The 26,967-nt window shown below is 34.6% G+C and overlaps 1 protein-coding gene across 1 annotated transcript; it reads left to right on the forward strand.

The window, feature by feature from the left end:
- Positions 1–9,528: 9,528 nt before the first annotated feature.
- LOC116630918 (small ubiquitin-related modifier 2-like) lies at positions 9,529–9,912 on the forward strand. Its single transcript, XM_032401862.1, has one exon. The coding sequence runs from the start codon at positions 9,529–9,531 to the stop codon at positions 9,910–9,912; it is 384 nt and encodes a 127-aa protein (XP_032257753.1).
- Positions 9,913–26,967: the final 17,055 nt, after the last annotated feature.

A 26,967-nucleotide genomic window follows, 5' to 3' on the forward strand; every position in this document is an offset into this window, starting at 1 on the left:
AGGGTTTACATTATGAACTGAATATGAACAAAACAAAAATATGTGTTATATACTGCCTAGGTAAAAATACATAATTGAAGTATTCAGGCTTAGATGAAAAATGTTTATATTTGTTAATTAATCTTTCTTTGATTATAGATATTTTAATGATAATAAAGTTGACCCTTGAACACATGAGTTTGAGCTGCACAAGGTCCATTTATACACAGATTTTTTTCAATAAGTATTTTGGAAAATTTTTTGGAGATATGCAATGATTTGAAAAAATTTGCAAAGGAACCATGGTTGCCTAGAAACATCAAAACCCCCCCCCAAAAAAGAAGAAAATTAGGTATGTCATGAATGCATAAAATATGTACAGATATTAGTCTATTTTATCTTTTACTGCCATAAAATATACAGAAATCTGTTATGGAAAGTTAAAATTTATGAAATCTTACACACACAAACAGAGTGTACATGGTACCATTTGCCATCCAGACAAATAGAAATAAACATAAAGATGAAGTATTAAATTGTATTAAAATGATTACAGAATTAATATACTGTACTACTGCAATAATTTTGTAGCCACCTCCTGTTGCTATTGCAGTGAGCTCAAGTGTTACAAGTGTCCACTTAGAGTGCCATATGATGTTAATTATCTCCATGTGAGCAGTTCATCTTTCCAGTAAGTTGTATATCATATAAAAAGTGATCTCTTGTGGTTCTTGTGCAGTTTTTCATTGTGTTTAGTGCAATACAATAAACCTTGAATAACACCATGGGACTCATATGAAGGGCCACTAGTGATGCTGAATGTGCTCCCAAGAAGCAGAGAAAAGTCATGACATTACAAGAAAAAGTTTAATTGCTTGTTATGTATCATAGATGGAGGTCTGCAGCTGTGGTTGCCCATCATTTCAAGACAAATTCATGAAGGTGTCACTGCAGCTATGCCAGCTGGCAAAAATCCTTGCATTTTTTTGCAAAATTGTCATTATATGACTATATGACTATGATTACATTTATAGTCATTATATGACATTTAAAGCTAAAGGAAGGTGAAGGATATAAAACTGGAGAATTTTATGCCAGTAAAGTTTGGTTTGGTAACTTTAGGAAGAGGTTTGGCTTAAAAAATGTCAATTTAACAAGAGAAGCATCTACTCCTGACCAAGAGGCAGCAGACGAGTTCCCAGATGCCATTAAGAAAATTAATGAAGAAAAAAAAAAAGAAAATAATTGAGGAGAAAAAATATTTGCTTGAAAAGATATTTGCCTGTTGATGCAGATGAAAGTGTCCTAATTTTGTAAAAAAAAAAAAAAAGCCATAAAGTACATTTATTAGTAATGAAGAGAATCCTGAGCACCAGAATTTAAGGCAAAAAGGGATAAGCTAACTCTATTGTTTTATGCAAATGCAATTGGGTTTATGATCCATTCCCTTATCTGTAAAGCTGCTAACCCCTGAGCTTTGTAGGGAAAAGATAAACATCAGCTGTCATTCTTTTGGTTGCACAACAAGAAGGCCTGGGCAATGAGAACACTTTCTCCAGATTGGTTCCATTGATGTTTTGTCACTGAAGTCAGGAAGTTCCTTGCCAGTAAGGGATTGCCTTTTAAAGTTCTTTTGATATTGGACAATTCCCCTAGCCACCAAGAACCCCATGAGTTCAACACCAAAGGTGTTGAAATGGTCTACTTGCCCTCAAACACAATGACTCTAATTTAGCCTCTACATCAGGGGGTAATAAGGACATTTAAAACTCATTATACACAATACTCTATGGAAAAAAAATTGTCAACACTTTGGAAGAGAACCCTGATAGAACATCATGCAAATCCAGAAGGATTACATCATGAAGATGCCACCGTTGTTATAGAAAATGCTGTGGGGGCAAGGAAAAGAGGCAGAGGAGTAGGGGACCCTATTCCACCTGGTTCCCGGAATTGAGCTGGATATCTACCAGACCACTCTGAACACCCATGAAATCAGCCTGAGATGTAAGAAGATCTAGATCTCTACAAACAGAATATCGCTGGCGGTTGGTTTCGAGGTCAGAAGCAGGGAGCCGAGATTCCGCGGGCAGATATCAGAGGATAAACGGCAGCGGGAGGGAGCCTGGCCAGAAGAAGAACTTAAACAATTCATGGAAACCAATGAGAATGAAAACACATGGGTCCAAAACCTATGGGATGCTGCAAAGGCGGTCCTAAGGGGGAAATACATAGCCAACCAAGCCTCACTCAAAAAAAATAGAAAAATCCCAAATTCACCAACTAACTCTACATCTTAAAGAACTACATAAAAGCAACAAACGAGGCCTAAACCATGCATTAGAAGAGAAATAATTAAGATTAGAGCAGAGATCAATGAATCAGAAACCAGAAACACAGTAGATCAGATCAACGAAACTAGAAGCTGGTTCTTTGAAAGAATTAATAAGATCAATAAACCACTGGCCAGACTTATCCAAAAGAAAAGAGAAAGGACCCAAATTAATAAAATTATGAATGAAAGGGGAGAGATCACGACTAACACCAAGGAAGTAGAAACAATTATTATAAATTATTATCAACAACTCTATGCCAATAAACTGAGCAATCTGGGTGAAATGCATGCCCTCCTGGAAACCTATAAACTGCCAAGACTGAATCAGGAAGAAATTGACAACCAAATAGGCCAATAACCAGTAACAAGATTGAAGCCATGATCAAAAACCTCCCCCAAAAAAAGAGTCCAGGGCCTGGGTATGGATTCCCTGGGGAATTCTACCAAACATTCAAAGAAGAAATAATACCTACTCTCCTGAAGCTGTTTAAAAAAATAGAAACAGAAGGAAAGCTTCCAGACTCATTCTAGGCCAGCATTACCTTAATCCCCAAACGAGGCAAAGATCCCATCAAAAAGGAGAATTTCAGACTGATATCCCTGATGAATATGGATTCCAAAATCCTCAACAAAATCCTAGCTAATAGGATCCAACAATACATTAAAAGGATCATCCACCACGACCAAGTGGGATTTATCCTTGGGATGCAAGGGTGGTTCAACATTCACAAATCAATGTGATAGAACACATTAATAAGAGGAGAGAGAAGAACCATATGGTCCTCTCAATTGATGCAGAAAAAGCATTTGACAAAATACAACATCCTTTCCTGATGAAAACTCTTCAGAGTATAGGGTAGAGGGAACATTCCTCAGGTTCATAAAATCCATCTATGAAAAACCCACAGCAAATATCATCCTCAATTGGGAAAAGCTGAGAGCCTTTCCCTTAAGATCAGGAACACGTCAAGGATGCCCACTCTCGCCACTATTGTTCAACATAGTACTAGAAGTCCTAGCAACAGCAATCAGACAACAAAAAGAAATAAAACATATTCAAATTGGCAAAGAAGTCAAACTCTCTCTTTTCGCAGATGACATGATACTTTATGTGGAAAACCCAAAAGACTCCACCCCCAAATTACCAGAACTCATACAGCAATTCAATAATGTGGCAGGATACAAAATCAACGCACAGAAATCAGTTGTTTTCTTATACACTAAAAATGCAACTGTAGAAAGAGAAATTAGAGAAACAATTCCATTTACAATAGCACCAAAAACCATAAATACCTCAGAATAAACCTAACCAAAGAGGTAAAGGATCTATACTCTAGGAACTACAGAACACTCATGAAAAATTGAAGAAGACACAAAAAGATGGAAAAACATTCCATGCTCATGGATCGGAAGAATAAACATTATTAAAATGTCTATGCTACCCAGAGCAATCTATACCTTCAGTGCCAATTCCAATGGCATTTTCAAAGTGCTGGAACAAACAATCCTAAAATTTGTATGGAATCAGAAAAGACCCCGAATCGCCAAGGAAATGTTGAGAAAGAAAAACAAAGTTGAGGGCATCACGTTGCCTGATTTCAAGCTATATTATAAAGCAATGATCACCGAGACAGCATGGTACTGGCACAAAAACAGACATATTGACCAATGGAACAGAATAGAGAGCCCAGATATGGACCCTCAACTTTATGGTCAAATAATCTTCGACAAAACAGGAAAAAATATGCAATGGAAAAAAGACAGTCTCTTCAATAAATAGTGCTGGGAAAATTGGACAGCCACATGCAGAAGAATGAAAACTCAACCATTCTCCAACACCATACACAAAGATAAACTCAAAATGGATGAAAGACTTCAATGTGAGACAGGAATCCATCAAAATCCTAGAGGAGAACATAGGCAATAACCTCTTTGACATCGGCCACAGCAACTTCTTTCAAGATACATCTCCAAAAGCTAGTGAAACAAAAGCAAAAATGAACTTTTGGGACTTCATCAAGATAAAAAGCTTCTGCACAGCAAAGGAAACAGTCAACAAAACAAAGAGGCAACCCACAGAATGGGAGAAGATATTTGCAAATGACACTACAGATAAAAGGCTGATATCTAAGATCTATAAAGAACTTGTCAAACTCAACACCCAAAAAACAAATAAACCAGTCAAAAAATGGGCAGAAGACATGAACAGACACTTCTCTGAAGAAGACATACAAATGGCTAACAGACACATGAAAAAATGTTCATCATCATTAGCCATCAGGGAAATTCATATCAAAACCACATTGAGATACCACCTTACACCAGTTAGAATGGCAAAAATTGACAGGGCAAGAAACAACAAATGTTGGAGAGGTTGTGGAGAAAGGGGAACCCTCTTACACTGTTGGTGGGAATGCAAGTTGGTACAGCTACTTTGGAAAACAGTGTGGAGGTGCCTCAAAAAATTAAAACTAGAGCTACCCTATGACCCAGCAATTGCACTCCTGGGTATTTACCCCAAAGACACAGAGGTAGTGAAAAGAAGGGCCATATGCACGCCAATGTTCATAGCAGCAATGTCCACAATAGCCAAACTGTGGAAAGAGCCGAGATGTCCTTCAACAGATGAATGGATAAAGATGTGGTCCATATATACAATGGAATATTACTCAGCCATCAGAAAGGATGAATACCCAACTTTTGCATCAACATGGATGGGACTGGAGGAGATTATGCTAAGTGAAATAAGTCAAGCAGAGAAAGTCAATTGTCATATGGTTTCACTTATTTGTGGAACATAAGGAATAGCATGGAGGACATTAGGAGAAGGAAGGGAACAATGAAGCGGGGAAATCGGAGGGAGAGATGAACCATGAGAGACTATGGACTCTGAGAAACAAACTGAGGGTTTTAGAGGGAAAGGGGGTGGCGGGATGGGTTAGACTGGTGATGGGTATTAAGGCGGGCACGTACTGCATGGAGCGCTGGGTGTTATGTGAAAACAATGAATCGTGGATCACCACATCAAAAACTAATGATGTATTGTATGGTGACTAACATAACATAATAAAATAAAATAAAATAAATGCTGTGCAAGCTATCAAGCCTGAAACAAATTTCTGTAGGCGGGGGGGAACCAACAACTGTGTCCAGATGTTGTGTATGACTTCACAGAATTTATAGACAGAGCCAATCAAGGAAATCATGAAAGAGATTGTGACTATGACAAAAAAAGGTGGGTGGTGAAGAGTTTCAAGATACAGATCTTGGAGAAACTCGAGAGCTAACTGACACCACACCAGAGGAATTAACTGATGACTTGATGGAGATGAGTGCTCTCATACCAGTGCCAGATGATGAGGAAGAAGTCATAGAAGAAGCAGTGCCAGAAAACAAATGGACATTAGACAATCTGGCACAAGGGTTCTGATTATTTAAGACTGCTTTTGATTTCTTTTATGACATAGACTCTTCTATGATATGGGCACTGAAACTAAAGCAGATGGCAGAATAAGCATTGGTATCATATAGAAACATTTTTAGATACATGAAAAAGCAAAAAAATGAAGACTTTTATGATGATGCACTTCCACTTAATGAGCAGTAAATAATCATCATGCTGTACAGTTAATAAACTTACCTGTTGTGTAGGTGTGAGTATCTTTGTGTGAAAATCTAATAAATGTAAGACAAGGACTGTATGAGATGTTTCTGGGTCATCATTATCATCATCATCATCATCATCATCATCTTTATCACTTAACTATTCAGAGCATAGAAAATTGTGTGCAAGACTTGTATGGAAGTGGATAGCCTATTCTTATACAGACATAAGGTGACTGATAGTTAATATAAAATTAAAAATGTGTTAGTTTACTTGCTATTTTATAACTCTGCTTTCAAAGAATTATATTATTGTACAATAGGCATTTCTCTTAATAGGAAAACTTTCCTATTAATTGGAGAAACTGTGAATCAGCCTTACATCACAGCTACATTTTTTTCAATATAATATTGTTTCCAATACTATATTATGAGTGACTGTAATGATGTATGCCATAAAAATTTTATAAGGATTCACTCATTATTGTATAGGCTAGGCTACCTGAGCAATCATATAGATTACACTAGGCTACCATAAAGCAATCATATCACTTCTTCATTATCAATGCATGAATTGTTATACTTGTACATAAATATTAATTTTTTTCACATTATCTTTTCATTTTTGATGTCTAATGTTAACTGTATGTGTAACATCTACAGTATTTTGTATCATATAACACAATATGGCTGTAGGTACTGACAGACAGATGATTTATCTTGTAAACGGATGATGTAAACTTAGAGCACTGATACAGTACAGTATTTTCTTATTATTTTCTTAGTTACTTTATTTTCTTTAGCTTACTTAATTTTAAGAATAGAGTATATAATGCATATAACATGCAAAATATGTATTAATCAACTGTGTATGTTATGGGTAAGGCTTCCTTCCAGTCAACAGTAGACTATTAGAGGTTAAGTTTTGGGGGACTGAAAAATTGTAGATGGATTTTGACTGCATGGGAGGTTGGCACCCAAACCCCTGTGTTGTTCAAAGGTGAATTGTACGTCATTTGTCTTGTGGGTTATGATATTGTAATATTCAAAATAAAGTGAGGGGTACCTGGCTAGCTCAATTTGTAGAGCATGTGACTCTAGATCTCTAGGTTGTAACTTTGAGCCCCACACTGGGTATAGAGATTACTTAAAAAGAAAATTTATTTTTAAGATTTATATATTTATTTTAGAGAGGGAGAAAGCAGGAGCAGAAGGGATAGAGGGAGAGGGAGAGAGAATCTCAAGCAGACTCCATGCTGAGCATGGAGCCCAACACGGGGCTTGATATTATTTTGATAGAAAGCAATTGGTTTGAGGGTTTACCTAGCACATAGATATTATCTCAGATGATCTAGTCAACTTTCCTATTAATGTTCTGTGATAGGTATTTGGAATTTTCTTTTTTTAAAGATTTTTTTTTTTTTTTTAACAGAGAGAGACACAGCGAGAGATGGAACACAAGCAGGGGGAGTGGGAGAGGGAGAACCAGGCTTCCTACGGAGCAGGGAGCCCGATGCGGGGCTCGATCCCAGGATCCCAGGATCCCAGGATCCCAGGATCATGACCTGAGCCGAAGGCAGACGCTGAATTACTGAGCCACTCAGGCGCCCCTGTATCTGGAATTTTCTTTTTTATCTTAGATATTTAAATATATATATTTAATCAAGTAGTTAAGTATCTCATAAATGACCACTTCAACTAAGGTATTTTTTTTTGAAAGATTTTATTTATTTATTTGAGAGCAAGAGAGAGCTTGAGTGGGGGGAGAGGCAGAGGGAGAGGGAGAAGCAGACTCCCCGCTGAGCTGGGAACCTGATGTGGGGCTTGATCCTGGGACCCTGGGATCATGACCTGAGCCAAAGGCAGATGCTTAACCAAGTGGGCCACCCAGGCACCCCACAACTAAGGTATTTTTAAAATTTGTACCCTGTGACATTCCACAAGGTTAAACACTGTAATTCTCTAATTGAAATGCTGTATCTTGAAATCCATAAAGACATAAATCCCTCTGTTTATTTGCAGTATTGTATTTGTGGATCTCTAAATAATCTGTACTATATCTTCCCAGGATGACTCCACGGCCTGATAGACACCAGAGTCCTTTAGACCATCTCCTTGTTAGACTGACGTGTATATTAGAAGAGACACTCTTTAATCTATAACTGTACAGTATATCATACTTCCATTTATCTTGTGCATCACTATATTTTATTGATGCCTCCTGATGTGTTCAAATAAGTTATGCTCTCATGCCAAAAATGATTGTACTGTCTCTGTTTTTATTGGTTTACCATTTCCTCTAGGGAGTTGACTAAGAGGCATACTTTTGAGATTGCTGTTAAGTGAAAGTTAATACTGGATCCTGACAGAAAATGTTGAAAGTATTTGAAAGAAAGAAAGAAAGAAAGAAAGAAAGAAAGAAAGAAAGAAAGAAAGAGAAAGAAAGAAAGAGAAAGAAAGAGAGAAAGAAAGGATTTGAAGGAAAGAAAGAGAGAAGAGAGAAAATGGAAAAAATAAGTTTCCTATTTTTATTTTCTACCCTAATTCTTTAATCTGACTATTGAAGCTTCTGCAATTAAAAATGAAATATATTATATAACCCTTATAAGTGTGTCCAAATCAGGAGACACAAGTGAAGAGCCACTTACATCTAGAAAGAATTCATTCATTCAAAGAATAAAGTTGCTGAAATGTGACTATATGGAATTCAAAAGAATTTTAATTACGGAAGTATCTTCTAGAATACTAGTTCTCATATCTTCTAGAATGCTAGTTCTCATATGTTTTAGTCTATGGATCATTTGGGGGCACCAAAGATCTCCAGTATTGGTTGACTTACTGAATATTTTTTTCTTTAAGCAGAACCAACCTGGTTTCTATGTCTTTAAATCTCTAATTCTAGTGACTACAGAATATCAACTGTGCCATGATTAGAGATTTACCATATTTAAATCACTTCTGGTGACTGTGATACATTTATAATGAACTGGAAGGCCTCCAATGTTGGCTAGATCATTGATAGTGATACGAAAGCCTCTTTGACAAATTCCAACAGGGAAAAAAATATCACTTATTTCACAGTGTTATTTTCAACATTAATATAAATGTAGACAGTTTCTGTACATAGTAGGAGATAAAAATATTTGTTATTCATTCCCAGTATCAATTAATCTCTTATTTCACTCCAAGACCCTAGTTTATTCTTCTTGACATCTTTGTACTAGGATCTGGAAAACTTGAGGTTTTTTCATGTGTTCCACAGCTAATCTTTGATTGTATCGAAATACTATCTCCACTGCTGGTAATCATCTCAAGTGAGATCAGTTTGTGTAACCAGTCTGAAATTGAATTAAAAAAAAAAATGTTTGATTGCTTTATTAATTCAGATAACAGAATGGTTAAAGGACAAATAATTACCTCATGAAAAATTATAAGAGCTTTAGTAATACATTTTAGTCTCTACCTATGATTAAATATGGACAAGAGGCTCTCCCTCCTCCACCGCTGCCGCCTGCTTCTTCTGCCGCTCCTGGCGCTGTTTGTGCGCTCGTCCGGTGCGGACCTGGTACCTCTTTTGTGCAGCGGCAGCTGAGGAGACTCGGGCGCTCGCCATGGCCGACGGAAAGCCCAAGGAAGGAGTCAAGACTGAGAACAACGATCATATTAATTTGAAGGTGGCGGGGCAGGATGGTTCTGTGGTGCAGTTTAAGATTAAGAGGCATACACCACTTAGGAAATTAATGAAAGCCTATTGTGAACGACAGGGTTTGTCAATGAGGCAGATCAGGTTCCGATTTGATGGGCAACCAATCAATGAAACAGACACACCTGCACAGTTGGAAATGGAGGATGAAGACACAATTGATGTGTTCCAGCAGCAGACAGGAGGTGTCTACCAAAAAGGGAACCTGCTACTTTACTACAGAACTCTCTTCCTCCAGATTAAGGAGACATTCTCAATTAGAAAGCCGCAATTTGGTTCTACCACATCCTGACTATTACAGCATGGTTTTCTCTATTCTTTCATTTTCTCCCTTCCCCATTCCTTTATGGTACATAAAGTAACTGTGTATGTGCACAAGCATATTGCATTTTTTTTAACTAAATGGCCAATGGTATGTTTTGATCGACATCAAATGGAGATGGGATGGGGGAAAATACTGCTTCTGTGAAAATACCCCCTCTCTCCATTAGTGGCATGCTCAGTCAGCTCTTATCTTTATATTCCAGTAAGTTATTTTGCTCTCACCGTTTAACAAAAAAAGAACAACATAAAAATCCTTGCATACCTTGTTCGATTGGAGAATTTTAATGTTTTTCATTTATTATTGTAAAACCAAGGACAATTTTATAACTTTTTTGTTCATAGCTGTTACATGTAGGGCAACCTGCCTTTAAGTAGGGATAAATTACTCTAAAAGAAATGAATCGTAGATAGTTTTCCCTTCAAGTCAAGCGTCTTGTTGTTTAAATAAACTTCTTGTTTAAAATGAAAAAAAAAATATGGAAAAGAAGAGTAATGAAGAGGAAATGAAGTTGATGTTTCTAATCCTAGAAGGCTCTATTTATTTCCTGATAATAGTTATCAAGAATTCTCTAAAACTTTATTTATTTATTTAAATTTTAATTCCAGTATAGTTAACATACAGTATTATATTAGTTTCAGGTGTACAATATAATGGTTCATCAATCCTATATATTATTCAGTGCTCATCAAGATAAATGTACTCTTAATCCCCTTCACCTATTTCACCTATCCCTCCCATCCAGTTCCCCTCTGGTAACCATCTGTTTGGTATAGTTAAGTCTGTTTTTTTATTTGTCTTTTTTCCTCTTTGTTCATTTATTTTGTTTCTTGAATTCCACATATGAGTAGAGTCATATGGTATTTGTATTTCTCTGACTTAGTGTTGTACTCTCTAGATCCATAATACATGTTGTTGCAAATGGCAAGATTTAACTCTTTTTATAGCCTAATAATACTCCTTTATATACATACCACATCTTCATTATCCATTCATCTTTTGATGTACATTAGGGCTGCTTCTATAATTTGGTTATTGTACATAATGTTGCAGTAAACATAAGGGTGCATATATCCTTTCAAATTAGTGTTTTTGTATTCTTTGGGTAAACACCCAAGAATTTTTTTTTTTTTTTAATTTTTTTATTGTTATGTTAATCCCCATACATTACATCATTAGTTTTAGATATAGTGTTCCATGATTCATTGTTTGTGCATAACACCCAGTGCTCCATGCAGAACGTGCCCTCCTCAATACCCATCACCAGGCTAACCCATCCTCCCAACCCCCTCCCCTCTAGAACCCTCAGTTTGTTTTTCAGAGTCCATTGTCTCTCATGGTTCTTCTCCCCCTCTGATTTCCCCCCCTTCATTCTTCCCCTCCTGCTACATTTTTCTTCTTCTTTTTTTCTTTCTTAACATATATTGCATTATTTGTTTCAGAGGTACAGATCTGAGATTCAACAGTCTTGCACAATTCACAGCGCTTACCAGAACACATACCCTCCCCAGTGTCCATCACCCAGTCACCCCATCCCTCCCACCCCACCCCCCACTCCAGCAACCCTCAGTTTGTTTCCTGAGATTAAGAATTCCTCATATCAGTGAGGTCATATGATACATGTCTTTCTCTGTTTGACTTATTTCGCTCAGCATAATACCCTCCAGTTCCATCCACGTCATTGCAAATGGCAAGATCTCATTCCTTTTGATGGCTGCATAATATTCCATTGTATATATATACCACTTCTTCTTTATCCATTCATCTGTTGATGGACATCTTGGCTCTTTCCACAGTTTGGCTATTGTGGACATTGCTGCTATAAACATCGGGGTGCACATAGCCTTTCGGGTCCCTACTTTTGTATCTTTGGGGTAAATACCCAGGAGTGCAATTGCTGGATCATATGGTAGCTCTATTTTCAACTTTTTGAGGAACCTCCATACTGTTTTCCAGAGTGGCTGCACCAGCTTGCATTCCCACCAACAGTGGAGGAGGGTTCCCCTTTCTCCGCATCCCCGCCAACATCTGTCATTTCCTGACTTGTTAATTTTAGCCATTCTGACTGGTGTGAGGTGGTATCTCATTGAGGTTTTGATTTGGATTTCCCTGATGCCGAGCGATATTGAACACTTTTTCATGTGTCTGTTGGCCATTTGGATGTCTTCTTTGGAAAAATGTCTGTTCATGTCTTCTGCCCATTTCTTCATTGGATTCTTTGTTCTTTTGGTGTTGAGTTTGATGAGTTCTTTATAGATTTTGGATACTAGCCCTTTATCTGATATGTCATTTGCAAATATCTTCTCCCATTCTGTCAGTTGTCTTTTGGTTTTGTTGACTGTTTCCTTTGCTTTGCAAAAGCTTTTTATCTTGATGAAGTCCCAATAGTTCATTTTTGCCCTTGCTTCCCTTGCCTTTGGCGATGTTTCTAGGAAGAAGCTGCTGCGGCTGAGGTCGAAGAGGTTGCTGCCTGTGTTCTCCTTTAGGATTTTGATGGACTCCTGTCTCACATTGAGGTCTTTCAACCATTTGGAGTCTATTTTTGTGTGTGGTGTAAGGAAATGGTCCAGTTTCATTCTTCTGCATGTGGCTGTCCAATTTTCCCAACACCATTTGTTGAAGAGACTGTCTTTTTTCCATTGGACATTCTTTCCTGCTTTGTCAAAGATTAGTTGACCATATAGTTGAGGGTCCATTTCTGGGCTCTCTATTCTGTTCCATTGATCTATGTGTCTGTTTTTGTGCCAGTACCATACTGTCTTGATGATGACAGCTTTGTAGTAGAGCTGGAAGTCTAACACCCAAGAATTTTTTAAAACTTATAATTGAAAAATGGGTGATATTTTAATGGAAAAGGACTTAGAAAATCTTCTTCTATAATATAAAATCATTACCCCTAATTAAATATTCTTGTTTTCCTAATTAAATATTCTTTTTTTCTAATTAATCTTAAACATTTAGTCAAAACATACACACAAAAGTGTATGTGTCAAGAGTGTACAGAGCAACAGATTATCATAAAATAAACATATACATCCATTGTGTTAAAAACTAAATTTTTTTCAGTATTTATTAACTTAATACAGTAATAATGAAATAATCATGGTAACATTTTTTTTGTGTGAAGAATAACTGTATTTTCCAAACAAAATTATGAGAAGAGTGGCATTGTTTAACATTTTTTCAAATCTCTTTAATATCTGTATTAATAGAAGAAAGCTGGATTTTATATCAGCTTCTGCATTTAATCTGTTGCTATATGTTGTCTGGTTGAATAGTTTGAAGGAAATGTAGTCTCATGCAAATATGTAGTTGGAAAAGGAAAGTTGTTTTAATGTATTTTTCAGATGATTATGGATATTCTTTGACACTACAGAAGCTCTATAAGTGTAATTTCTTAAAGGTAAATTAAAATGGGGAACAGAAACTGTACTAAATCTGTCATCCCTCATACCTCTTCCACTTGTATCCCTGGATACAACTAATTTCTTATTTTTGCCATATGAGATTAATTTCACCTGGTCTTGAACTCCATATAAGTGGAATAATACTCTGAACACTTGTGAGAGAAAAACAGTGAAGATGGCACATATATCTTGGTATTATTATTAAAACAATTTTCCCTTTGTAGATCACCTGCAAGAGCCTCAGGGACTCTTAAGGTACCCCTAACCACCCTTTCAGAACCACTATGTTGTATAATATTTCATTATATGAATACACCTATTTTTTTGACCTATTCTATTATTAATAGATACTTAGGTTGTTTATTAGAAAGGTCATCCTTTCCCCTATTATTCTTCAGTTTGTTTTTGTTTTATGTACATCGATTTCTGGACTCTATAATACTGTATTGTTTTAGCTAATATTGTAACAATATAACAAAATCTTACTTATTATGCCTTTACATTAATTTTATACAGGCCATAGACTAAGTCCTCCAATTTTCTCCTTCAATATTTTCCTATTTTTGGCGCTTTTATCTCAATATTAATTTTAAAATCTAAAATATCCCTGTAATGATTTGTTTTCTTTCTGGAGTCTTATAAAACATTTAGATTTATTCCTAGGTATCTTATATTTTTTGATGCAATGGTTACTAGAACTTTTTAAAAAAATTCAATTTCCAGTTGTACTGATTAATGGGAATACAATTAATTTTCCTATACAGTGAACTTACTAGATTTACTTATTTATTTTAATAATTTAGAATAGATTCTGTTTGTTCTTCTCATGCAAATTTATATCATCTGGAATGACAATTATATTTCCTCTTTTCCATTACTTCTTTTACTTGCTTTATTGCATTGGTGAGGAGAAACCTCCAGTGTAATATTAAATAGAAGCAATGATACCAGATAATACTGCCTCATTCCCAAACTCAAAGGGAAAAGTCTCAAATTTTATTAAGTTTATGTCTGCCATAAGTTTTTGGATAATCCCTTTATAATCCTAGTTTTTTTTTTTTATTTTTTTAAAGATTTTATTTATTTATTTGACAGAGAGACACAGTGAGAGAGGGAACACAAGCAGGGGGGAGTGGGAGAGGGACAAGCAGGTTTCCCGCTGAGCAGGGAACCCAATGCAGGGCTCGATCCCAGGACCCTGGGATCACGACCTGAGCCGGAGGCAGACGCTTAACAACTGAACTACCCAGGCGCCCCTATAATCCTAGTTTAGAAAGACATGTATTGAATGTAAATGTTATCAAATTCATCTTTTGCATGTAAAAATTGAGCTTTCTTTTTTTATCCTCTTAATAATAGTAAATTATATTGAAAGACTTTTAAAAGAAACTTGCATTCCTAGAATAAATCCAACTTGGTTGGGATTTTACACACACCCATTTCCCTCCCCCCCACTCCCAAATACACTTAAGTTGCCAATTTTAAAATCCATGTTCATGAGAGAGAATTGCTTGGAACTTGCCTTTCTTATATTATCTTTGTCAGGTATTGGTATTAAGGCAATGCAATCTTAAACCAAGTTTGGAAGTGTTACTTTTATTTTTGTATAAGTGTGTGTAAATTGGAATCTGTTAGGGTAGAAGGAGTGGATTAATTGCTTATTCAATATCTTTAGTGGTTAAAGAGTACAAATTTTTATATCTTTTTTGTTTATTCATTAAGGTATAATACGTACACAATAAAATGCCTACATCTTTAAGAGTGTTGAGTTCCTTGAGTTTTAGCAATGTATATTTAACATTTTTATACCCACATTTAAATTCCTTTGTGTTTTTTTTGAGTCACCCCTCATATCTCCCCACTTCCACCCGTGAAAACAACAAATTTCTTCTGTCACTTTAGATTAATTTCACCTATGCTTGGACTTTGTATAAGTGGAATCATGCAGGATCTATTCTTTTGCATTTGTCTTCTTTCTTTCAAGGTAATGTCATTGAAATGCATCCATGTTGTTTCATATGTGAATAGTTTATTCATTTTTATCACTTAATATTATCCCACTATATGAATATATCACAATTTATCCATTTTCTGCTAATGGGCATTTGTATTCTGTCCAATTTATGGCTATTATGAATAGGATCACTATGAACATTTTGTATAGGTTTTTGTGTGGACATGTATTTTTGTTAGGTAAATGGTAAGGAATGGATAGTTGGGTCATGGGTAAATATCTATTTAACTTCGTAGGAAACTGTACCTTTTTCAAAGGTGTTTTATCATATTTTACTACCACACGATGTATGTAATCTCTAGCTACTCCACATTTTCCAACATTTGCTAATGTCAGTCTCTCCCTCCACCCACCACCTCTTGTTCTTCTAGCATGTTAAAATGAAATTTCATTGTGGTTATAATTTGCATTTACCTGATATTACCTGATACTTACCTTATGTTAACACATTTTCATGAACTGTTGGCCAATCAAAAATATTTTGCAAAATCTCTGTTCAAGCCTTTTATCCATATCTAGATGTGTTGCTTTTTTAAAAAAATTACTATTAGGAGTTTTTTTTAATGTATTATCCTTAAAAGTCCTTTGTCATAGGTACGTGTAACAAACATGCTTTCTAAATATCTGTAGCTCGTTTCATTTACTTAATGGTACCCTTTGACAAATAGAAATTTATAATTTAGATGAAATCCCTTGTATATTTTTTTATTGTCGAGGTTTTTTTTAACCAGCCGTATATGTGCTTTCACAAAAATTAATAGTTATTCACCTATATCTTCTTATAGAAGTTTCATAAATATATATTGTTTTAGTTTGGAAGTATCTTTCAGCGTTTTGAAAATACAATAATTCAATTTTTCTGTGATGTCCATTGTTCTTATTGAGAAGTTAATGATTAGACTTTATAGCTCCTTTGATACTAATATGTATTTTTTGATTGATTTAAAATTGCCTTTTCATATTTAGTTTTAAGTTAATGTATGTGGTGCCCATAGACATAGTTTCCTTTGTACTTACCTTCTTGGGTTTGTGTAGTACTACTTAAATCTGTGACTTGTTATTTTTTTTGTCAGCTTTGGAAAATTATTCACCATTATCACTTCAAATATTCTTTCTTCCCAATTCTATCTCTTCTCTCTTCTGTAAAACCAATTACACATACATTGGCCTTTTTAAAATTTCTCTTCCATGTTTGCTTAATGCTTTTTTTGTGCATAATTACCACACTTTCATCCTTGTATAAATGTAGGATGGATATATTCTTCTGCTTTATTTTCCAGTTCACCAATTCTCTCTTCAACTTTGTCTAATCTATTATTTTTCTAGTTTTGGTTATTGCATTATTTTTTTTAATTTTCAATTTTGCAGTGTGTTCAATCTATTATGTTTCCTGTTCTGTGATAACATCTTTTATTTGGCACAATTTTTCAAATCTGAGCTTTGGTCCTTGTGAAACCTGGTAAATTTCTGTTAAACTCTAATTCCTGTGAGGTAGTTCAACAGAGTCCTATCTGAAACCTGTTAAATTCATTAATATCTTCTTTAGTAGACTTATATCTGCTGAAAGATTTTCCTGGATACTCAGCTCCTCACTTTCAGCTTCCAAAATTAAAAATTTGCCTTAAGCAGAGAGAAAAATTCTTGTCAATTTATTCTTCCTTTCTCTTCTGTATTTGCCTCTGAAATTCTAGTTCTCTAATACTTCCAGTAAAATATTCCAGGGGCACCTGGGTGCTCAGTTAGTTGGGCATCCGACTGTTGGTTTTGACTTGGGTCATGGTCTCAGGGTTGTGGGATCGAGTCCTACGTCAGTCTCCATGCTCAGCAGGGAGTCTGTTTCTCTCTCTCTCCCTCTGCCCCTCCCCTGCTCATGCTCTCTCTCTCTCTCTAAAATGGATGAATAAATCTTTAAAAATTAATGAAAGAAAGCATAATATTTCAGTTAGATTAGTGTGAAATACTTAGTACTTTTGTCCAAAATTTATTTTTAAAATTTTGATTTTTTTTTTCAATTGCTGATATAATATAGAAGAACTGGAATGGTTGAATAAGTTAGAGAGTGTTAGTAGAGAAGAATATACTTCAATTAGCTGGAAAACTAATTTTAAGAAGAGGCAATATGTTTTGCAACCTTTTGGATTTTTAGCTAATTTGTTTTCTGATAAGTTTGCTAAACTATATAACCTATAACCCACATAATTATACTTCAATTGCCTTTATTCTAGATATTCATATTTTGATCGATTTAGTATTATAGACTGTGTTTCATAACCTATTCAAATCAAATATAAACTAAAGAAATATCCATCTTAAAATGGATATTCATGTAAAAATTCTAGATTGGAGTTTTTTTAAAAAAATAAATACATAAAGCAAATGTATGAAGAATAAATATACAGATCCCTTAAAATATTCATTCCACATTACTAAACAGAAAAGACATTATTATTTGCATATTATTTATATATTATTATGGTAGTTTTAGAACATGGCCCCATTTTTTTTTTTTTTATCCTTTTCCCATTGACAGGTGGATTCTAATTTTTCCTTTTGAATCTGCCCAGGCTTGCGACTACTTCATCCACAAGAATATAACAAAAGTTACTCTACGTGACTTTCTAAGTTACATAGTAAAATGCTATGTGGTTTTCATCTTTTGCTGAAACACTCATTCTTAAAGATATGTCATAATATATGAAGTTTGACTACCCTAAAAATCCCATAACATGAGTAAGCCCAAGCTGAACAGGGAAACCTGTGTAGCTCTTTTGTTCAGTAATTTCAGCTAAGCCTAAGCATTGAGTCCTTCCAGTCCGGGTACCAGATATATGAGGAAAGAAGACTCCAGATCATTTTAATCTCCAGCTTTTTGAGTAACCCCAGCTGTTCTGGTCTTTCTAGTGAAGATCCCAAATATTGTGAGTCAGAGGTCTATTAAAATTGAGATTGAGATTGAGCCTCAAGTCAGACTCCGTGCCCAGTGGGCGGTCTGCTTGAGATTCTCTCCCTCTCCCTCTGTCCTTCCCCCCCGGCTTGTATTCCCTTTCCCTCTATAAAATAAATAAATAAATCTTAAAAAAACCTGTGACCCAGGGTGCCCAGGTGGCTCAGTCAGTTAATCTGCTGCCTTCGGCTAAGGTCATGAACCAGGGGTACTGGGATCGAGCCCCACTTTGGGCTCCCTGCTCAGCGGGAAGTCTGCTTCTCCCTCTGCCCCTTCCCCTGCTCATGCTCTTGCTCTCTCTCTCAAATAAGTAAATAAAATCTTTTAAAAAAAATTGTGATCCATAGAACCATTAGAAAATTAAAATGGGTCTCTTTTTGTATTAAGATTTGGTGATTTGTTATTAAAAACTAGAAAACTGTAACATAATTTGGAACTGGAACCAAAATCTGAGTAGTATCATAAAAAACAAAACAAAACAAACACAAAAACACTATGACATGCTGGTTTGGGGACTAAGTATATGGAAGCCTGCCAGTTCTTGAAGAGCTTGTCTATGAAGGGTTGAAAGGAATTGAGGAAAATGGTTTTGGAAACTTGAGGAGAAGAAACTCTTAACTTTGATAATCTTTCTAGTCTGCAAAGGAGTTGCAAAGTAAGAAAGACCTTAAGGGAAAAAAAATCAAATCTCAGAAAGACGTAGCCTCAGGATAAAAATAAAGATAAGGTTTGAAAGAAAAATTCTTCATTAAGGTCCCAGAAAGATTTAAGGTACTTTCTCATAGATGTTTCAGAAAGACATAAGGGCTTCTAAAAATCTAAGGGGTAGGCCTTGTGGATACTGTTTAATCACAGTATTTCTAAGAATATTTAAGGCTTTGTCATACAACAATTTTTATGTTGTGGAATTTAAGGTAGCAAAAGGATTAAGTGGAAGATATTTACAGTTAAAGGTTTTATCTAATGAACTGAATTTTGTCTAATGAACAAATTGTGCATTAAAAAAGACAGTTTTAATGGCTCACACCAGCCTGCACTGAAAGGAACAGAGACAATATAAAATTTTTGAAAAATGGTCTTTATGTCCCTAAATTACTATGTTCCAAAAACTCAACATGAGTAGGGTAGAGTCACATGCTGCAGAGAATCATTATCAGGGAGCAGGTCTGAATTCTAATCAAATAACTAGCTTGTAGGTGTGTTTGGTTTATAGAATTGTTATGGACTAATAACTTTTGTGTACCTTCTCTTTTCCTCTACTTTTTTATTGACATAACATTATATTAATTTCAAGTATACAACATAATGATTCAGTATATGTATATATTACAAAATGATCACCATAATAAATCTAGTAATATCCATCACCACACATATTTACAATTTTTTTTTTTGTGGTAAGAACTTTTAAGATCTATTTTAAGATTTAAAATATTGTCAGGGCACCTGGGTGGCTCAGTTGTTAAGTGTCTGCCTTTGGCTCAGGTCATGGTTCCAGGGTCCTGGGATCGAGCCCTACATCGGGCACTTTGCTCAGCGGAAAGCCTGCTTCTCCCTCTCCCACTCCCCCTGCTTGTGTTCCCTCTCTCACTGTGTCTCTCTCTGTCAAATAAATAAATAAAATCTTTAAAAAAAAAGATTTAAAATATTGTCTGTTGTAATCCTATTGTGATGGTTCATTTTGTCAACTTGATTGAGCTAAGGCATGCCCGATAGCTAATAAAACATGATTTTTGAGTGTGTCTGTGAAGGTGTCACTGAAAAAGATCAGCATTTGAGTTAGCAGAGTGGGTAGAGAAGGGTGCCATTACCATGCTCTTGGGCATCATCTAATCTGTTGAGGGTCTAAGTAGAACAAAAAGATGGAAGAAGGGTGAACTCACTCTCCCTGCTTGAACTGAGATCCATCTTCTCCTGCCTTTGGACACTAGTGTTCCTGGTTCTTGGGCTTTTGGAACCAGGACTTTATACTTTTGCATCCCTCCCCCCACCCCCATTTTCTGACCTTCAGACTTGGATTGAATTATGCCACTGAGTTTTCTGGTTCTCCAGTTTGAAGATGGCAGATTGTGGAATTTCTTGGCCTCCATAACTGTGTAAGCCAATTCTAAACTCTCTCTCTCTATATATATATATATATATATATATATATATATATTTCTCTAGAGGATACTGACTAATATACTTATGTTGTCCTACCACTGAAGGTTGGATGTGGTGGTGGTGACAGGAGGCATGAGCAGATCAAGAGAAACAGTAACTCAAAAATTGCACCTGAGAAGCTTCATCTATACGTGGATCTGATTTAAATTATGGCACCTTTGACCATGAGCTTGATCCTATGTGGTCACTAGATAATACTTTTGGGGGATCTTGGAAGGAAATGAGTGCTTTTGCTCATGGGAATTATATAAATAATTTATGGTCAGAAGGTATATTGGTATAATTTTTTAAAATGACAGCAAATTATTTGACATTTCTCCCATAAAGAAGTTGAGTCTCTACCTCCACCTCTTGAGCCTGAATGGGCTATGATGACTTGACCAATAGAGAATGGCAGAAGTAATGCTATGTGACTTTTGAGGCTGTCTAAAAAAAATTAAGCACTTTGTTTCCTAGTTAAATTATTCTTTGAGTCCTGAGTCATTTGGACTATTTGCATATAGGAAGAACATTACTACATTAACTTCTAATTAACCTCCAGGCCTAAAGTCAGGATTTTATAATTTTCATCAAAAATCAATATATAATTATATATTATTATCTAGCTCTCTATTTGCCTTAAAATTCTAATGATTATCATACTCACTATCAATTGATACAGATTTATGGTTGACTCTTACCAGTGTTGAAATTAAAACAGAATGTCATGTACATTAACTTGCAAATATATTTTTAATGGTTATTGTTTTTTGTTTGTTTCTGCAAGTAGTAATGGGGAAAAGTGTTCATAGAGGAGAAATTAATATAGTTAAATGAGGGCAAGAATTCCTAGGCCAAATCTGGATTTCAAGAAGATAAGCTCCCATGGTTTCCATTTAGAGATACAGGATACAAGAGAATAAAATATGATAAATATGCCATGGTTACTACTGTCTTACTAGTTTATTCTTATTTTCTCCAAAGTTTAATTAATCTAAATATAGGTATACATCAGTGACTAAGAAGATTAGTCATAAAGTAAGAATCTATTGTTTATCAAGTTTCTACTCAATTATCCATTTGAGTTTTTGTTTAGACCTCACTTATGTTATAGACTTTATATTTTTTCATTCATAGTTCCTGATTCATTGAATTTTAACTAATTCTTTGTGCTGAAAGTAATAGGGACATTACTTTTCCACAGATTTCAGTGGTGTTAAGGATTTATTAAATAAATTTCAAAGACAAGTGTTTTGATTTTATAGGACCATGTTTTTTATGAATTAACACTGAGTTCCAATAAAGGTTTTAACTTCCTTAAGTTTACTCGATTTTATTGAATCAAGATCTACTATTTTGATTGCTCAGTATTAGTCACCATATACCAGATGTAGAGCCTGGTGATTCTTTTTAGGTCCTTGAGATCATTTATAAAAGGGAACTATTGTTTACAAATTCATCATCATAGCCTTTTTGTAACATATATTTCAACAACAGCTTTCCGAACTTAGTATAAAGGAAAATGATGTCACAAATTTACTTTTGTTTAAAATTACTAAAATTATTTTTATTTTCTTAGACATGGGACATCGTTTTTCAACATCTGTGTTCTTTGAAGTTTATTGTAATGCAGATAATCATTAAAATACCATTTCCCTACACTATGACTACATTTGTAACTATAAAGTATACATTGGATCCCCTTGAATTTCTGATTAGAGAAGAACATAGATACATTTACAAGAATAACTGAAAGTTATATAAATAGATTCAGAAGTCCTAAAATCCATTCCAATTTATTCTTAGTGTATAAGAAATAGGCAGTGCAAACATTCTAAGGAAAATTTAATTCACAGGAGAGTATATTCACAAATCCCAATAGTATTATAAATAACCATAGCTCCTGAATACACAATATAAAAATAGGTTAATTGTGACATCAAGAACACAAAAGGAGGGAGGAGTAAAATGATAGAGCTTTTTGTATGTGAACAATGTCAAAGTATTATTAGCATAAAATTGACTTATATCTATAAGATGTTTTATGTAAACCTCATGATAATCATAAAGCAAAAACCTAGATTCACAAAAGATAAAGAGAAGGGAATAAAATCATACCATTACAGAAAATATCAATTCACAAAGGCAGTCACAGGAGAGGAAGAAAGGAAAAAGGGAAATACAAAACAACCAGAAAACAATTAATAAGATAGCATTAGTCAGTCTTTATAAATCAATAATTACTTTAAACATAAATGGATTTAATACTCCAATCAAAAGGCATAGCATGCTTGGATGGATAAAAACAAGACCCAATTAAATGATACCTACAAGAGATTTAACTCCAGCTTTAAAGACACACAAAGACTCAAAATGAAGGGGTAGAAAAAGATATTCTATGCAAATAGAAACCAAAAGAGCATAGGGGGAGCTATATTTATATCTGACAACATAGTATTTAAGCCAAAATGATACCAAGAGTCAAAGAAAGTCATTACATAATGATAAAGAGTTTCAAGTTATCAAAAATATATAATGATTGTAAATATATATGCACCCAACATTGGAGCACCTAAATATATTAAGCAAACATTAGCAGAGCTGAAGAGAAATACAGACAATACAATAATAGTAAGGAACTTCAATACTCCAATTTCAACAATGCGTAGATCATTCAGACAGAAAATAAACATCAAAAAACTTTGGATTTGAGCCATACTTTAGATCAAATGGACTTAATAGACATATATAAAATGTTCCATCAAACAGCAGCAGAATGCACATTCTTCTCAAGTGTCTAAGGAACATTCTCTAGGATAGATCATGTGATAGGTCACAAAACAAGCCCTATTCTTTTGAAAAGTTAAAAAAAATGGCAAACGTTTCACTAGGAAGTAAAAAAGACAGAAAACTGAAATAAATAAAATTAGAAATGAAAGAAGAGACATTACAACTGATACCACAGAAATACACAGGATCAAAAAAGATTACTGTGAACAATTATACATTAATAAGTTGGATAACCCAGAAGAAATGGAAAAATTCCTAGAAACATACAACCTACCAAAACAGAATCATGAATAAATAGAAAATCTGAATAGTCTAATAATAAGTAAAGAAACTGAATCAGTAATCAAAAATCTCCCAAGAAGGAAAGGTCCAGGACCAGATAAAAGGTTTTCCTAGAGAATTTTCCCAAACATTTAAAGAACTAACATCGATCCTTCTCAAACTCTTCCCAAAAAAGTTGAAGAAGGAACATTCCCAAATTCATTTTATAAGGCCAGCATTACCCTGCTACCATAATCAGATAAGGACAATAGAAGAAAACCACAGGTCAATATTCCATATGAATAAAGATGCAAAAAAATTCTTAACAAAATTCCAGCAAACCAAGTTTAATAGCACATTAAAAGGATCACACATGAAGATCAAGCAAGATTTATCCTGGGATACAAAAATGGTTCAATATATGTAATTTAATAAATGTGATATGCCACATTAACAGAAGAAAAGACAAAAATCATATACTCATCTCAATAGGTGTAGAAAAGGCCTTTGACAAAATATAACATCCTTTCATGATAAAAACTCTTAACAAATTTGATATAAAAAGAATAGACCTCATATATGACAAGATCACAGCTAACAACATATTCAACAATGAAAGGTTGAAAGATTTTCCTCCAAGGTGAAGAACAAGACAAGGGTTCTTAAGCATATCACTCTTTTCAACATAGAACTGGAAGACCCAGCCAGAGCAATTTGTCAAAATAAAGAAATAAAAGCTATTCAAATCAGAAAAGAAGTAAAATGAACTTTGTTTGTAGATGCTTTGATCTTGTATATAGGATATCCTAAATTCTCAACCAAAAAAACTTACAACTAATCAATGGATTCAGTAGTTACAGGATACAAAATTGATATACAGAAATTAGTTGCAGTCTATTCACTAACAATGAACTATTTGAAAAAGAAATAAATAAAATAATTCCATTCAGAATAGCATCAAAAATAATAAAATACTTAGGTTGAACTTAACCAAGGAGGTAAAACACCTGTACAGACATACCTTATTTTATTGCACTTCACTTCACTTTATTATGCTTCACAGATATAGTATTTTTTATAAAATTGAAGGTTTTTGGCAATCCTGAGTCAAGCAAGTCTACAGGCACCATTTTTACAACAGTATTTGCTTACTATGTGTGTTTGTGTCACATTTTGGTAATTCCCATAATATTTCAAACTTTTTCATTATTATTATATTTGAATGCTGCAATCTCATGATAAAACTTTAATAGATGAGGAGTTGCTTCTTATGGGTAAACAAAGAAAGTAGTTTCTTGTGGGTGCCTGGGTGGCTCAGTTGGTTAAGCAACTGCCTTCAGCTTAGGTCATGATCTTGGAGTCTTAGGATCGAGTCCCGCATTGGGCTCCCTGCTCAGGGGGAATCTGCTTCTCCCTCTGACCCTCCCCACTCTCTCTCATTCTCTCTTCTCTCAAATAAATAAATAAAATCTTAAAAAAAAAACAAAGTTTCTTGAGATGGAATCTACTTATGCTGAAGTTACTATGAAGATTGTAGAAATGACAACAAAGGATTTAGAATATGATATGAACTTAGTTGATAAAGGGTGGCAGGGTTTGAGACAGTTGACTCCAATTCTGAAACAAGTTCTACTGTGGGTCAAATATCATCAAACAGCATCCCATGCTACAGGGAAATCGTTCTTGAAAGGAAGAGTCAATCAATGTGGCAAACTTCATTGTTGTCTTATTTTAAGACATTGTAATAGCCCCTGCAACCTTCAGCTCCCACCATCCTGATCAATTAGTAGCCATCAACATCGAGGCAAGACCCTCTACCAGCAAAAAGAGTATGACTCTCTAAAAGCTCAGATGATAGTGAGCAGTTTTTAGGAATAAAATATTTTTAATTAAGGTACGTACATTTTTAAAACATAAGACTATTACACATTTAATAGACTATGGAACAGTGTAAACATAACTTTTATATGCACCGGGAAACAAACAAGTAATTTAACTCATTTTATTGCAATAGTCACATGATAGTGGTATTCTGGAAATAAACCAGAGATATCTCAAGTATGCTTAAACACTGAAAACTACAAGACTTTGATGAAAGAAATTGAAAGAGACACAAATGGAAAGATAGCCTGTGTTCATGAATTGGAAGAATTAATATTGCTAACATGTCCATACTACCCAAAGTCATCTATAGATTCAACATAATCCCTATTAAATTCTAATAGCATTTTTTACAAAAATAGAAAAAAAAAAAAAACCCATACAATTTGCATGGAATCACAAAAAGCCCCAAACAGCCAAGGCAATCCCGAGAAAGGAGAACAAAGTTGGAGGCAGCTCTTTCCTGATTTAGAACTATACTTCAAAGTTATAGTGATCAAAACAGTATGATACTGGTATAAAAATAGACACATAGTCAAATGGAATAGAATCCAGAGCCCAGAATAAATCCCCCTATATACAGTCAACTAATATTTGATAATGAAGCCAAGAATACTCAATGACGAAAGGAGTCTCTTCAATCAATGGTAACATGAAATTGGATAACCACATACAAAATAATGAAGTTAGACCTCTATCTTACACCACTCACAAAAATTAACTCCAAATGAAATGAAGACTTAAACATAAGAAATGAAACCATAAAACTCAGAAGAAAACACAGGAAAAAATCTTTTTGACATTGGTCTTGGCAATATTTGGATAGGATACCAAAAGACTACATCAAATTAAAAAGCTCTGCAGAGCAAAAGAAACAATTAACAAAATGAAAAGGTAACCTACCGAATAGAAAAAAAAATGTGCAAATCAGATATCTGATAAGGTTAATATCCAAAATATTTGAAGAACTCATACAACTCAATAACAAAAGACCAATGTGATTTTAAAATGGGAGGAGAAACTGAATAGATATTCTTCTAAAGAAGACATCCAAATGGCCAACTGGTACATGAAAAGATGCTCAATATCACTATCAGGGAAATGCAAATAAAAACAACAGTGAAATTATCAGCTCACATCTGTTAAAATGGCTGTCATCGAAAAGAAGAGGCAAGTGTTTGGCAAGGATTGGAGAAAAGGGAACTTTGTGCACTGTTGGTGTGAATGGAAATTTATGCATCCACTATAGAAAGCAGTATGAAGGGCCCTCAAAAACTAAAAATAAAACTACCATATAATTCAGCAATCCCCATTTCTAAAAAAAATGAAATGAGGATCTAAAAAAGATATATGCACTCCTATAATCATTGCAGCATTGTTCACAGTAGCCAAGGTATGGAAATAATCTAAGTGTCCACCAATGGGTGAATGGAAAAAGATTGTGTGTGTGTGTGTGTGTGTGTGTTGGGGGGAGATGTACAGTATAAAATTATTCAGCCATGAAAAAGAAGAAAATCCTATCATTTAGGAAAATATGGATAGACTTGGAAGGAATTATACTAAGTGAAATAAGATAAATAGTTTAT

Source organism: Phoca vitulina, unplaced genomic scaffold (assembly GCF_004348235.1).
Source record: "Phoca vitulina isolate PV1807 unplaced genomic scaffold, GSC_HSeal_1.0 scaffold4, whole genome shotgun sequence".
In the NCBI taxonomy this organism is placed as follows: Eukaryota; Metazoa; Chordata; class Mammalia; order Carnivora; family Phocidae; genus Phoca; species Phoca vitulina.

Bases quoted from the DNA above. Each gene is read 5' to 3' on its own strand.
- LOC116630918 (XM_032401862.1), top strand. From the start codon at position 9,529: ATGGCCGACGGAAAGCCCAAGGAAGGAGTCAAGACTGAGAACAACGAT.